General features: G+C 46.7%; 1 protein-coding gene across 1 annotated transcript in view; it reads right to left on the reverse strand.

Moving 5' to 3' along the window:
* Positions 1-14052, reverse strand: part of LOC135515719 (bridge-like lipid transfer protein family member 3B) — a 61236-nt gene that overhangs the window by 38264 nt on the left and 8920 nt on the right. Inside the window, 5 exon segments of the mRNA XM_064939411.1 lie at positions 1542-1682; positions 1772-1961; positions 2147-2238; positions 4542-4580; positions 6399-6561. Coding sequence (XP_064795483.1) covers positions 1542-1682; positions 1772-1961; positions 2147-2238; positions 4542-4580; positions 6399-6561 — 625 coding nt within the window.

Below are 14052 nucleotides of genomic sequence, written 5' to 3' on the forward strand. Positions count from 1 at the left end.
TGACTGACTGACTGACTGACTGACACACACACTCCATGACTGACTGACTGACTGACTGACACACACGCTCCATGACTGACTGACACACACGCTCCATGACTGACTGACTGACTGACACACACACTCCATGACTGACTGACACACACTCCATGACTGACTGACTGACTGACACACACACACACTCCATGACTGACTGACTGACTGACACACACGCTCCATGACTGACTGACTGACTGACTCCATGACCATGACTGACTGACTGAGACACACATGACCACTGACTGACACACGCTCCATGACTGACTGACTGAGACACACACACTCCATGACTGACTGACTGACTGACTGAGACACACGCTCCATGACTGACTGACTGAGACACACGCTCCACTGACTGACACACCATGACTGACTGACTGACACACTCCATGACTGACTGACTGACACACACTCCATGACTGACTGACTGACACACACTCCATGACTGACTGACTGACTGACACACACACTCCATGACTGACTGACTGACACACACTCCATGACTGACTGACTGACACACACACTCCATGACTGACTGACTGACTGACACACACACTCCATGACTGACTCCATGACTGACTGACTGACTGACTGACTGACACACACTCCATGACTGACTGACACACACACACTCCATGACTGACTGACTGACTGACACACACACTCCATGACTGACTGACTGACTGACTGACACACACACTCCATGACTGACTGACTGACTGACACACACACTCCATGACTGACTGACTGACTGACACACACACTCCATGACTGACTGACTGACTGACACACACACTCCATGACTGACTGACTGACACACTCCATGACTGACTGACACACACACTCCATGACTGACTGACTGACTGACTGACTGACACACTCCATGACTGACTGACTGACTGACGACACACTCCATGACTGACTGACTGACTGACTGACTGACACACACTCCATGACTGACTGACTGACTGACTTGACTGGAGAAAGTACATACTCAGCACACAGTCATCTGGTACATCTTTGTTTTCACACACACAGACAAAGGAGTGTGCATACAACCCACACACACACTTTTGTCTGTTTAAACACACAGTGGCTGTAGGGCTTGCTGGTGTGTGAGATAAAGATCTTTGTTTACTGAAGCTGATTCTGCAGGCTGTTGGCCCACAGTGTTCTCTATTCTATTAGACCAAGGACTGTTCTGAGTGCGTGTGTGACTGCACCGTGTGTGTGTGTCGTACCAGTCTCTTGAGAGCAACTGATCTTGGACTGGTTGGTGATGAGGCGAATGTGTGTGCGCGTGGAGTGTGTGTCCTACCAGTCTCTTCAGAGTACTACTGATTTCGGGTCAGTGTGTATCAGTGTGCTGTGTGTTCGTCCTACCGGCCGAACACACAGTGACATCTAATCTTGGACTGGTTGACGATGACACGGGTGTGTGTGTTTGCACCTAAGTGTGTGTTTCCTTGCCCGCATGTCTGCATGTGTGTGGCGTATTGTACCCGTCTCTTCAGGGTGACTCTGATCTTGGACTGGTTGGTGATGAGGCGGATGGGGGCACTCAGCATCTCGTTCTGGGCACTCTGGATGGCGTCCGCCTCGATGCGGATCATCTGCCAGCTGATCTCCTTAAACGTCAGGATCTGAGGGGCGCACAGGTAGCCATGGTTACACACACACATTGGGTTGCCATGGTTACATACACTTCCATGCGTGTATGCAGTGCACCCACCTCTCCTCTGTGTGGGTCCTGTATGCGTGTGAAGCGGAGGTCCGACAGGCTCCAGCTGGTGTTGACAGAGTAGACCTGCAGCTGGCTCAACTCAAAGGAGGCGTTGAACGCCTTGGCACTGATCTTCACCACGATGGAGTTGATGGACAGAGAGATGCCCTCCACCACCTTCTCAGCAAAGCCATACTCACTGGGGGAGTGGGGGAAGAGGAGGAGGTAGGCAATTGAAGGTTGGATTTGGATGAACTGAATGCAGGTGTTTAGTAAAGTATTTTTCAGCCCCCATCGCACAAGGACAGGCAGACAGACATGCACTTACACACAACTACCCTCTGAAAGGGGGGAGAAAAAGAGAGAAAGAGCACCAGCTCCCACCTTTGCCCCGAGGCCGTTGCTATGGGAGACGGGCCATTGGGAGGGCGGGGCTCATCACAGGTGCTCATCTCCATTACCACCTTGTCCAGGGTCTGGGAGACAGAGATGCAGATGATTAACACACACACACACATTAACGGTTGTCTGCTTGCCCATGAAAGTAAAAAAAAAAAATAGTCGGACATGATCATGGATTAAGTTGGAATGGACAAGAAAAAAAAGATTGTGCAAAAATCAAACAATGAGGCTACTCCCATCAGAAGTGGATGAGTGGCATCCAGATTAGTGTATAGCACACTGGCCTCAATCTCTGCAGAGCACTTCAGAGGATAATTATTGTAGGCCTTTATTGACAGGCACGTGCAGTCTTTCAATCAGTCACGAGATGTGTTTTTGAGATCAAAGCGAACATACCCGTGTTTGCACATTTGTGAATATTTATTGCTAATTAATTATTTATTTGCCCAGTTAAAGCTAATTTTTGGTCAGCAGTGCAAATCCTGGAAAAGTCCTAGGTTTCACATCGCCTGCGTTTTAACTATACTGAACAAAAATATAAACACCCCCCCCCCGATCCCGCCGGTGAAGAACCCGGATGTGGAGGTCCTGGGCTGGCGTGGTTACACGTGGTCTGAGGTTGTGAGGCCGGTTGGAAGTACTGCCAAATTCTCTAAAACGACGTTGGAGGCAGCTTGTGGTATGGAAATGAACAGTCAATTCTCTGCCAACAGCTCTGGTGGACATTCCTGCAGTCAACATGCCAATTGTACGCTCCATCAAAACTTAAGACATCTGTGGCCTTTTATTGTCCCTAGCAAAAGGTGCACCTGTGTAATGAGCATGCTTCTTGATATGCAAAGGAGAAATGTTCACTAACAGGGATGTAAAAATGTATAAAAAATGTTCAGTTCATGAAACCAACATTTATCATTGTGTTTATATTGTTATTCAGTGTAGAGGGCCAATTCAAAACATATTGTCGTTTGTCTGGTTAGCATGTACTAATGTCATTGTCATGTCTGATGATCCTAAAATAACTTTCCACCGGCACTTGTGTATAACCGCAAATGGCCGACACAGTTGATACAGGTGCATAGTTGATGAAACCAATGCTGCATACTCCAGGTGTAGAACAGTCACAAACAGGCGTTTGGTCCAGCCCTACCCACACACCCTATTGCAAAGAAATCTGCTGCTCAACAGGACCTTGGATAAGCTGACTGGTGTTTGAACAGGGTTGGATCAAAAGCCTGCACACCGGCCTCCCGAGTGGCGCAGCGGTCTAAGGCACTGCATCGCAGTGCTAGATGGTTCACTAGAGACCCGGGCTCAATCCCAGGCTGTATTACAGCCGGCCGTGATCGGAAGTCCCATAGGGCGGGGCACAATTGGCCCAGCGTCGTCCGGGTTAGGGGAGGGTCTGGCCGGGGGGGGCTTTACTTGGCTCATTGCACTCCAGCGACTCCTTGTGGCGGGCCGGTAGCCTCCAGTTGTCAGGTGAGCGGCGTTTCCTCTGTCACATTGGTGCGGCTGGCCTCCGGGTTAAGCGGGCAGGTGTTAAGAAGCGCAGTTTGGGGGGGACGAATGACTCGACTTTCGCCTCCCGAGCACACTGTGGAGTTGAGGCGATGAGACAAAAATCGGGGAGAAAAGGGGGAAACGGACCACGTGTCTTATACAGTAGCTCTCCAGACGGAGGGTTGACGGACCACGTGTCTTATACAGTAGCTCTCCAGACGGAGGGTTGACGGACCACGTGTCTTATACAGTAGCTCTCCAGACGGAGGGTTGACGGACCACGTGTCTTATACAGTAGCTCTCCAGACGGAGGGTTGACGGACCACGTGTCTTATACAGTAGCTCTCCAGACGGAGGGTTGACGGACCACGTGTCTTATACAGTAGCTCTCAAGACGGAGGGTTGACGGACCACGTGTCTTATACAGTAGCTCTCCAGACGGAGGGTTGACGGACCACGTGTCTTATACAGTAGCTCTCAAGACGGAGGGTTGACGGACCACGTGTCTTATACAGTAGCTCTCCAGACGGAGGGTTGACGGACCACGTGTCTTATACAGTAGCTCTCCAGACGGAGGGTTGACGGACCACGTGTCTTAGCCTACTGTATATCAGGGCAGTATTTTACTTTGTGGGGAGTTATGTGCCTTGCTCAAGGCCACAACAGCAGGAGATGGTGTATAATACATGGGATCAGAGAGCAGCAGCCTTCCATTGTCAATACCAGTGATAATAATGAAGGTTATTTTGGTCATACAACACAATTCTCAGTTACCTTATTTGCCCATGTTGTTACAGGCCTTTTTTTTTTGAGGGGGACAAGTGGCTAAAACAGTTGTAACGTGTCAGCAATGGGGGGGAAGGAGGGCGGGACTTACCAGAGATATGGGGTGGGTCTTCAGCTTGGTCCATGGGATCTGTCAATGAAGAGAAGGAATTAGAGTCAGCCAGCCAAGCTCCGATACGTGACAGTAATATTGGTTCAATATCATACACCTGCAATCTAGTCAGCATAACAACATCGGCACAGCCATAATATGATCATATTTTCTTGTATTCTTGTATTTAACCTATATGCTAAATACAGTCACATATTCCTTATATATTTTTCTGGTCCTCCCCGGCTAAGTGGGCCACGCCCACTGGTCCTCCCCGGCTAAGTGGGCCACGCCCACTGGTCCTCCCCGGCTAAGTGGGCCACGCCCACTGGTCCTCCCCGGCTAAGTGGGCCACGCCCACTGGTCCTCCCCGGCTAAGTGGGCCACGCCCACTGGTCCTCCCCGGCTAAGTGGGCCACGCCCACTGGTCCTCCCCGGCTAAGTGGGCCACGCCCACTGGTCCTCCCCGGCTAAGTGGGCCACGCCCACTGGTCCTCCCCGGCTAAGTGGGCCACGCCCACTGGTCCTCCCCGGCTAAGTGGGCCACGCCCACTGGTCCTCCCCGGCTAAGTGGGCCACGCCCACTGGTCCTCCCCGGCTAAGTGGGCCACGCCCACTGGTCCTCCCCGGCTAAGTGGGCCACGCCCACTGGTCCTCCCCGGCTAAGTGGGCCACGCCCACTGGTCCTCCCCGGCTAAGTGGGCCACGCCCACTGGTCCCCCCGGCTAAGTGGGCCACGCCCACTGGTCCTCCCCGGCTAAGTGGGCCACCCCGGCTAAGTGGGCCACGCCCACTGGTCCTCCCCGGCTAAGTGGGCCACGCCCACTGGTCCTCCCCGGCTAAGTGGGCCACGCCCACTGGTCCTCCCCGGCTAAGTGGGCCACGCCCACTGGTCCTCCCCGGCTAAGTGGGCCACGCCCACTATTTCACTGTTCCTATTGGCTAGATGACCAAGCCCACTGTTCCTTTAGGCTAGATGACCAGAACTCTGTGACGTACTGGCAAAACTCCAATTACTGTAACGTGGTGGCCTCTAAGCTGATCTTGATCCTAGATGACCTGCTGTGGGTGATGACTGACTCCCAGCTCAAAGCCATGGTCCAGTACGCCAAGTCACTCAGCGAGGCCATGTACATGTCTGCTCAGCAGAGGAAGAGCATGGCCACCGAGGACCAGGTACACACGTATGCAGCACGCATTACCTCAATGATTGGGCCATTACGACTGCAGCATTACACCAAGGATAATGCACAGAGAGTGTGACACATCAATAAAGCTAAGTTAGTGACACTCAAAATGGGCCTCATCTAGGAGAACAGCCAGACAGACATAACTCAAGGCAATTTCAGAAGACAAAACTATCCTTTCACAGTTTCAACGCTGGGCAGCTCCCCACTCTACTCGTTAAAATATATTGCCTGCTATGTAAAAGGGAAGGTCATGAGACAGGGATAAGATGAAGACCCAAGACAGCAGAGATAAAATATGAGAGAATCATTAGGGCAAAGAAAACAGAAGGGGTTTCAGAAGAGGAAGGAGAAGGCTGGTAGTAGAGAACTGAGTAACAGAGTTTGTTGTTATTCTGCTCCATTCACCATCTCCAGGGAGTGTCAGATGATGTGCCCATACAGACAGTTCATCTCAGTGCACTTCTATATTCACCGCTAACATTACAAGAGAAGGGAGAATGAAAGTGGGGGAGTGAGATTGCGGGTGAGAGAGGGGGGTGGGCAGGGTGAGAGGTAGCAGACAGTAAAATATGGACTATGATGGTGGGGTACATCTGAGGAGAGGGACAAAGGGCGAAAGCACCGCCCAGAGTGCAGGTGTGTGTGCGCATGTCTCCCCCTCTCTTACCCGGATGGCAGCCTTGTTGCAGCCCACTTTGTTGATGGCCAGCCAGGTGGGCAGGTCCAACATGCTCTGCAGTACCTCCTCATCCAATTCCAGGTTGGTGAGCTGGCCCTCGCCCTTCAACGTGCTCAGGTTGATCTTGTCTGGGGACAGGTTCTTAGCAAACCTGCAGGGGGAGGAGGAAGGAGAGGAAGGGAGAGGAGAAAATTAGTATTGTTGTTATTCATTCAACATCAAGGAAAGAAGCCCTTAGCATACATCATAACTACAAATACAAGACACCCTTAATTTTGAGAGGGAGAGACTAAGCGAAAGATAGGAGAGAGCATTGCATTTAACCTGTCATTATTGGCACAATTCATTAAAGTACAGTCCCTCTCTCTCACCAGGGAGAAGAAAAAAATAAAGGCTGAGAGAGTGGACAAGAAAGATAATGGACAAGGAAGGAAAGACAGAGGGATAGTCTAAGAGACAAGGGAGCCAACCAAATCTGCCTGTTAAAAGTGGTGAGCAAACTTTTGGGAAAAATTGTTTGATAAATTAAAGTTATTTTACAGAAAATAAATTAAAAATCAACTTTCTGCATGCTTATTGGGAAGGGCAATCAACATGCTCGGCACTGACAAATGACTGATTGGCTGAAAGAAATTGATATCAAGAAGATAGTGGGAACTGTTTTGTTAGACTTCAGTGCAGCTTTTGATGTCATTGATCATAACCTATTGCTGAAAAAGACTTAGGTGTTATGGATTTGCATCATCTGCCTTATTATGGACTGAGAGTTACCTATTTAATAAAACTCAGAGGGTTTTCATTCATGGAAACCTCTCATACAAATGAATTTCAGTGTGGTGTACCGCAGGGCAGCCTGCTAGGCCCATTGTTTTCTGTTTTTACAAATGACCTTCCACTGACCTTGAATAAGGCCTGTTTGTCTATGTACGATGACGACTCAATAGTATACACGTCGGCTACAACAGTAAAATAACTAACTGAGACAACATTGATCTCCAGTCAGTTTTCGAATGGACATCTAGCAATAGGCTGGTGCTGAATATCAAAACTAAAAGCATAATTTTTGGGAGAAATTACTCTCTCAACGCTAAACCTTGTTTATATCTATTATTTAATCATGTGTCTATTGAGCAAGTTGAGGAGACTAAACTGCTGGGTGTAACCCTAGATAGCAAGCTTTCATGGTCAGAACATAGACTCAATAGTTGCTAAAATGGGAAGAGGTCTGTCCAGACAGATCCAACAGGCCCTAGTTTTATTCCACCTTGACTACTGCCCAGCGGTGTGGTTATGTGCGGCAAAGAAGGACATCGGTAAATTGCAGTTGATTCAGATCAAAGCAGCACGTATCGCACTTAGATGTACACGGAGGTGATTGTCAGTATGCATGTCAATCTCTCCTGCCTCAAAGTTGACTGCATCACTATTGGTCTTTGTGTGAGGTATTGATGGTACCGAACGGTCTGTTCATGCAGTTGGCACAGTTTGGACACTCATCGGTACAGCCCAAGACATGCAATCGGAGGTCTCTTCAGTCCCCAGGTCCAGAACAGAGGCTGGCGAAACGCAGTGTTAAATAGTCATGACTACATGGAACTCTGCCACCCCAGGTAACTCAAGCTAGGATTAAAAAACAGATAAAAAGAACACCTTACTGCACAAAGGGGAGTGTGGAGAGAGACAACCATTTTATATACATCCCTTCTATTGTAATTTGCACTGTACTATGTATTAGACCTAGATAGTGTATCTACGGATATGTAGGTTAGGTGTGATGTTTTAAATGTATGTACTCCAGTCCTTGACTAATAATGTTTTGTACTAGGTAATGTTTCATGTGGACCCCATGAAGAGTAGATGACGCTTTTGCAGCAGCTAATGAGGATCCTAATAAATACCAGTACCGAGGAGAGACCAGATCGTGAAACAGAGAGGTAGGCCTATAGGCCTGTTATGGAACATTATAGAGTTCTGCTGAAAGTCATATTACAGACTTGGAAAAGAGGGAGACAGTGACCTGTCTGCTGCCTCTTAAAACCGTACTCAAGGGTGTGTGAACTTCAGTGTCACACTGTCTCAACTGTAAGGGGATTCCCAACTCGGATCTTTCATCAGGAGGTAGCACAGCCAATGGGTGTGTGTGTCCTGGGTGCGTATGGGTGGGTTCCATCACTAGGCCCCGCTCAAAGCTCCAACACACACTGTGCCCATGACCTTGTGCCATAGTCCCTCGACTCCCTAACACAGTTTGTGGTTAGTAGTTAGCCAAACACCCACATACCAGGCAAAAGGTCATTGTCCTAATTACTGTTTACAGATAAAGAATTCCCTGTAACTCAGACAGATTTTATCAATCCACAACAACCGGTGTGTGTTCGTACACCACAAGTGTGTGTGTCCATATACAGCCTGTTTGACTACGTTAACTCTCATTTTATCGATCTACATTACACCACAACCTAAGCACGACAACACACGGTCAACACACACAGACAAATGTTAATGAAGCAGACTGCCACGGTTTGACTGCTGTAATCTTGTTATCTACCTGGTTGGCAGGCAGCTAATCTGACACAGAAGTACCATGCTCTTAAATAGGACCAGATCAAAAGCTCCCAACTGTGCTGCAACATTCAGCCAACATTTAAATAACATCCTTTAACCAATATTTTAATAACCGCTAGACAGATTCACAACTCTGATACAACCGATGGCCTGGTAACTTATATAGCATCATTCATTTGTCCCACATCACAACCCATAGGCTATACCATATTGGAGACAATAAGATGAAGTCACCCTTACATGCTGATCTGAGGTCAGTTTCGCGTCATCCAACTGTTGAGGTTAGGATTGGGGAGGGTAAGCTGATCCTAGATCTGTGATTTGGGGCAGCAACTCCCTTTCTAATAAATTATTCATCTAGTCAAGACTCTAAGCACAGCGTGAGGAGCAGAGGCGCCGTGTTAATGGGCCACACACACACACATAGAGCACTGGTACAGTGAACTCTTATGCTTCGGTCAGTTGTGTTGCCAACTGTGGCCACAAGTAGCAAGATTCGATCAGCTTTTCTGGCCTATCGCACTCGCTCACACACAGAATGACTGGAACCAGCTCATTAAACTTCCCCTGTACCTACCTCATTCCTGATCAAGCTTTTGTTTAGTTAGTTCCCTTATATGGGCTAACCTTTCTAGATCTTTTTTAGCTTTTTCTAATGTAGGTTACTTTTCTGCCGACTGGGATCTACAGTCGTGGCCAAAAGTTGAGAATGACACAAATGTTGAGAATGACACAAATATTAATGTGTGTCATTCTGCTGCCTCAGTTTGTATGATGGCAATTTGCATATACTCCAGAATGTTATGAAGAGTGATCAGGTTAATTGCAAAGTCCCTCTTTGCCATGCAAATTAACTGAATCCCCCCAAAATATTTCCACTGCATTTCAGACCTGCCACAAAAGGACCAGCTGATATATCAGTGATTCTCTCGTTAACACAGGTGTGAGTGTTGATGAGGACAAGGCTGGAGATCACTCGGTCATGCTGATTGAGTTCAAGTAACAGACTGGAAGCTTTAAAAGGAGGGTGATGCTTGGAATCATTGTTCTTCCCCTGTCAATCATGGTTACCTGCAAGGAAACACATGCCGTCATCATTGCTTTGCACAAAAAGGGCTTTACAGGCAAGGATATTGATGCCAGTAAATTGCACCTAAATCAACCATTTATCAGATCATCAAGAACTTCAAGGAGAGTGGTTCAATTGTTGTGAAGAAGCCTTCAGGGTGCCCAAGAAAGTCCATCAAGCACCAGGACCATCTCCTAAAGTTGATTCAGCTGCGAGATCAGGGAACCACCAGTACAGAGCTTGCTCAGGAATGGCAGCAGGCAGGTGTGAGTGTATCTGCACGCACAGTGAGGCGAATACTTTTGGAGGATCGCCTGGTGTCAAGAAGGGCAGCAAAGAAGCCACTTCTCCCAAGGAAAAACATCAGGGACAGACTGATATTCTGCAAAAGGTACAGGGATTGGACTGCTGAGGACTGGGGAAAAGTCATTTTCTCTGATAAATCCCCTTCCCGATTGTTTGGGGCATCCGGAAAAAAGCTTGTCTAGAGAAGACAAGGTGAGAGCTACCATCAGTCCTGTGTCATGCCAACAGTAAAGCATCCTGAGACCATTCATGTGTGGGGTTGCTTCTCAGCCAAGGGAGTGGGCTCACTCACAATTTTGCCTAAGAACACAGCCATGAATAAAGAATGGTACCAATACATCCTCAGAGAGCAACTTCTCCCAACCATCCAGGAACAGTTTGGTGACAAACAATGCCTTTTCCAGCATGAGGGAGCACCTTGCCATAAGGCAACAGTGATAACTAAGTGGCTCGGGGAACAAAACATCGATATTTTTGGTCCATGGTCAGGAAACTCCCCAGACCTTAATCCCATTGAGAATGTGGTCAATCCTCAAGAGGCAGGTAGACAAACAAAACCACTCGAATTCTGACAAACTCCAGGCATTGATTATGCAAGAATGTGCTGCCATCAGTCAGGATGTGGACCAGAAGTTAATTGACAGCATGCCAGGGCGGATTGCGGAGGTCTTGAAAAATAAGGGTCAACACGGCAAATATTGACTCTTGCGTCAACTTCATGTTATTGTCAATAAAAAGACTTGCCACTTATAAAATGCTTGTAATTATACTTCAGTATTCCATAGTATCATATGGCAAAAATATCTCAAGCCACTGATGCCTGATGTTCTCACTAGGATAAAGACCACCTCCATTCCTGTCATTATTGAAAGAGATCATGATACCTCACATCTCAAAATAGGGCTACTTAATGTTAGATCCCTTACTTCAAAGGCAATTATAGTCAATGAACTAATCACTGATCATAATCTTGATGTGATTGGCCTGACTGAAACATGGCTTAAGCCTGATGAATTTACTGTGTTAAATGAGGCCTCACCTCCTGGCTACACGAGTGACCATATCCCCCGTGCATCCCGCAAAGGCGGAGGTGTTGCTAACATTTACGATAGCAAATTTCAATTTACAAAAAAAAAAAAAGACATTTTTGTCTTTTGAGCTTCTAGTCATGAAATGCAGCCTACTCAATCACTTTTTATAGCTACTGTTTACAGGCCTCCTGTGCCATATACAGCGTTCCTCACTGAGTTCCCTGAATTCCTATCGGACCTTGTAGTCATAGCAGATAATATTCTAATCTTTGGTGACTTTAATATTCACATGGAAAAGTCCACAGACCCACTCCAAAAGGCTTTCGGAGCCATCATCGACTCAGTGGGTTTTGTCCAACATGTCTCTGGACCCACTCAGTCACAGTCATACGCTGGACCTAGTTTTGTCCCATGGAATAAATGTTGTGGATCTTAATGTTTTTCCTCATAATCCTGGACTATCGGACCACCATTTTATTACGTTTGCAATTGCAACAAATAATCTGCTCAGACCCCAACCAAGGAACATCAAACGTTGTGCTATAAATTCACAGACAACACAAAGATTCCTTGATGTCCTTCCAGATTCCCTCTGTCTACCCAATGACGCCAGAGGACAAAAATCAGTTAACCACCTAACTGAGGAACTCAATTTAACCTTGCGCAATACCCTAGATGCAGTTGCACCCCTAAAACTAAAAACATTTCTCATAAGAAACTAGCTCCCTGGTACACAGAAAATACCCGAGCTCTGAAGCAAGCTTCCAGAAAATTGGAACGGAAATGGCGCCACACCAAACTGGAAGTCTTCCGTCTAGCTTGGAAAGACAGTACCGAAGAGCCCTTACTGCTGCTCGATCATCCTATTTTTCTAACTTAATTGAGGAAAATAAGAACAATCCGAAATTCCTTTTTGATACTGCCGCAAAGCTAACTAAAAAGCAGCATTCCCCAAGAGAGGATGACTTTCACTTTAGCAGTGATAAATTCATGAACCTCTGAGGAAAAAATTATGATCATTAGAAAGCAAATTACAGACTCCTCTTTAAATCTGCGTATTCCTTCAAAGCTCAGTTGTCCTGAGTCTGCACAACTCTGCCAGGACCTAGGATCAAGAGAGACGCTCAAGTGTTTTAGTACTATATCTCTTGACACAATGATGAAAATAATCATGGCCTCTAAACCTTCAAGCTGCATACTGGACCCTATTCCAACTAAACTACTGAAAGAGCTGCTTCCTGTGCTTGGCCCTCCTATGTTGAACATAATAAACGGCTCTCTATTCACCGGATGTGTACCAAACTCACTAAAAGTGGCAGTAATAAAGCCTCTCTTGAAAAAGCCAAACCTTGACCCAGAAAATATAAAAAACTAATCGGCCTATATCAAATCTTCCATTCTTCTCAAAAATCTTAGAAAAGGCTGTTGCGCAGCAACTCACTGCCTTCCTGAAGACAAACAATGTATACGAAATGCTTCAGTCTGGTTTTAGACCCCATCATAGCACTGAGACGGCACTTGTGAAGGTGGTAAATGACATTTTAATGGCATCGGACCGAGGCTCTGCATCTGTCCTCGTGCTCCTAGACCTTAGTGCTGCTTTTGATACCATTGATCACCACATTCTTTTGGAGAGATTGGAAACCCAAATTGGTCTACACGGACAAGTTCTGGCCTGGTTTAGATCTTATCTGTCGGAAAGATATCAGTTTGTCTCTGTGAATGGTTTGTCCTCTGACAAATCAACTGTAAATTTCGGTGTTCCTCAAGGTTCCGTTTTAGGACCACTATTGTTTTCACTATATATTTTACCTCTTGGGGATGTTATTCGAAACATAATGTTAACTTTCACTGCTATGCGGATGACACACAGCTGTACATTTCAATGAAACATGGTGAAGCCCCAAAATTGCCCTTGCTGAAGCATGCGTTTCAGACATAAGGAAGTGGATGGCTGCAAACTTTATACTTTTAAACTCGGACAAAACAGAGATGCTTGTTCTAGGTCCCAAGAAACAAAGAGATCTTCTGTTGAATCTGACAATTAATCTTAATGGTTGTACAGTCGTCTCAAATAAAACTGTGAAGGACCTCGGCGTTACTCTGGACCCTGATCTCTCTTTTGAAGAACATATCAAGACCATTTCAAAGACAGCTTTTTTCCATCTACGTAACATTGCAAAAATCAGAAACTTTGTCCAAAAATGATGCAGAAAAATTAATCCATGCTTTTGTCACTTCTAGGTTAGACTACTGCAATGCTCTACTTTCCGGCTACCCGGATAAAGCACTAGATAAACTTCAGTTAGTGCTAAATACGGCTGCTGGAATCCTGACTAGAACCAAAAAATTTGATCATATTACTCCAGTGCTAGCCTCCCTACACTGGCTTCCTGTCAAAGCAAGGGCTGATTTCAAGGTTTTACTGCTAACCGACAAAGCATTACATTGGCTTGCTCCTACCTATCTCTCTGATTTGGTCCTGCCGTACATACCTACACGTACGCTACGGTCACAAGACGCAGGCCTCCTAATTGTCCCTAGAATTTCTAAGCAAACAGCTGGAGGCAGGGCTTTCTCCTATAGAACTCCATTTTTATGGAACGGTCTGCCTACCCATGTCAGAGACGCAAACTCGGTCTCAACCTTTAAGTCTTTACTGAAGACTCAT

Source organism: Oncorhynchus masou, chromosome 27 (assembly GCF_036934945.1).
Source record: "Oncorhynchus masou masou isolate Uvic2021 chromosome 27, UVic_Omas_1.1, whole genome shotgun sequence".
Lineage (NCBI taxonomy): Eukaryota > Metazoa > Chordata > Actinopteri > Salmoniformes > Salmonidae > Oncorhynchus > Oncorhynchus masou.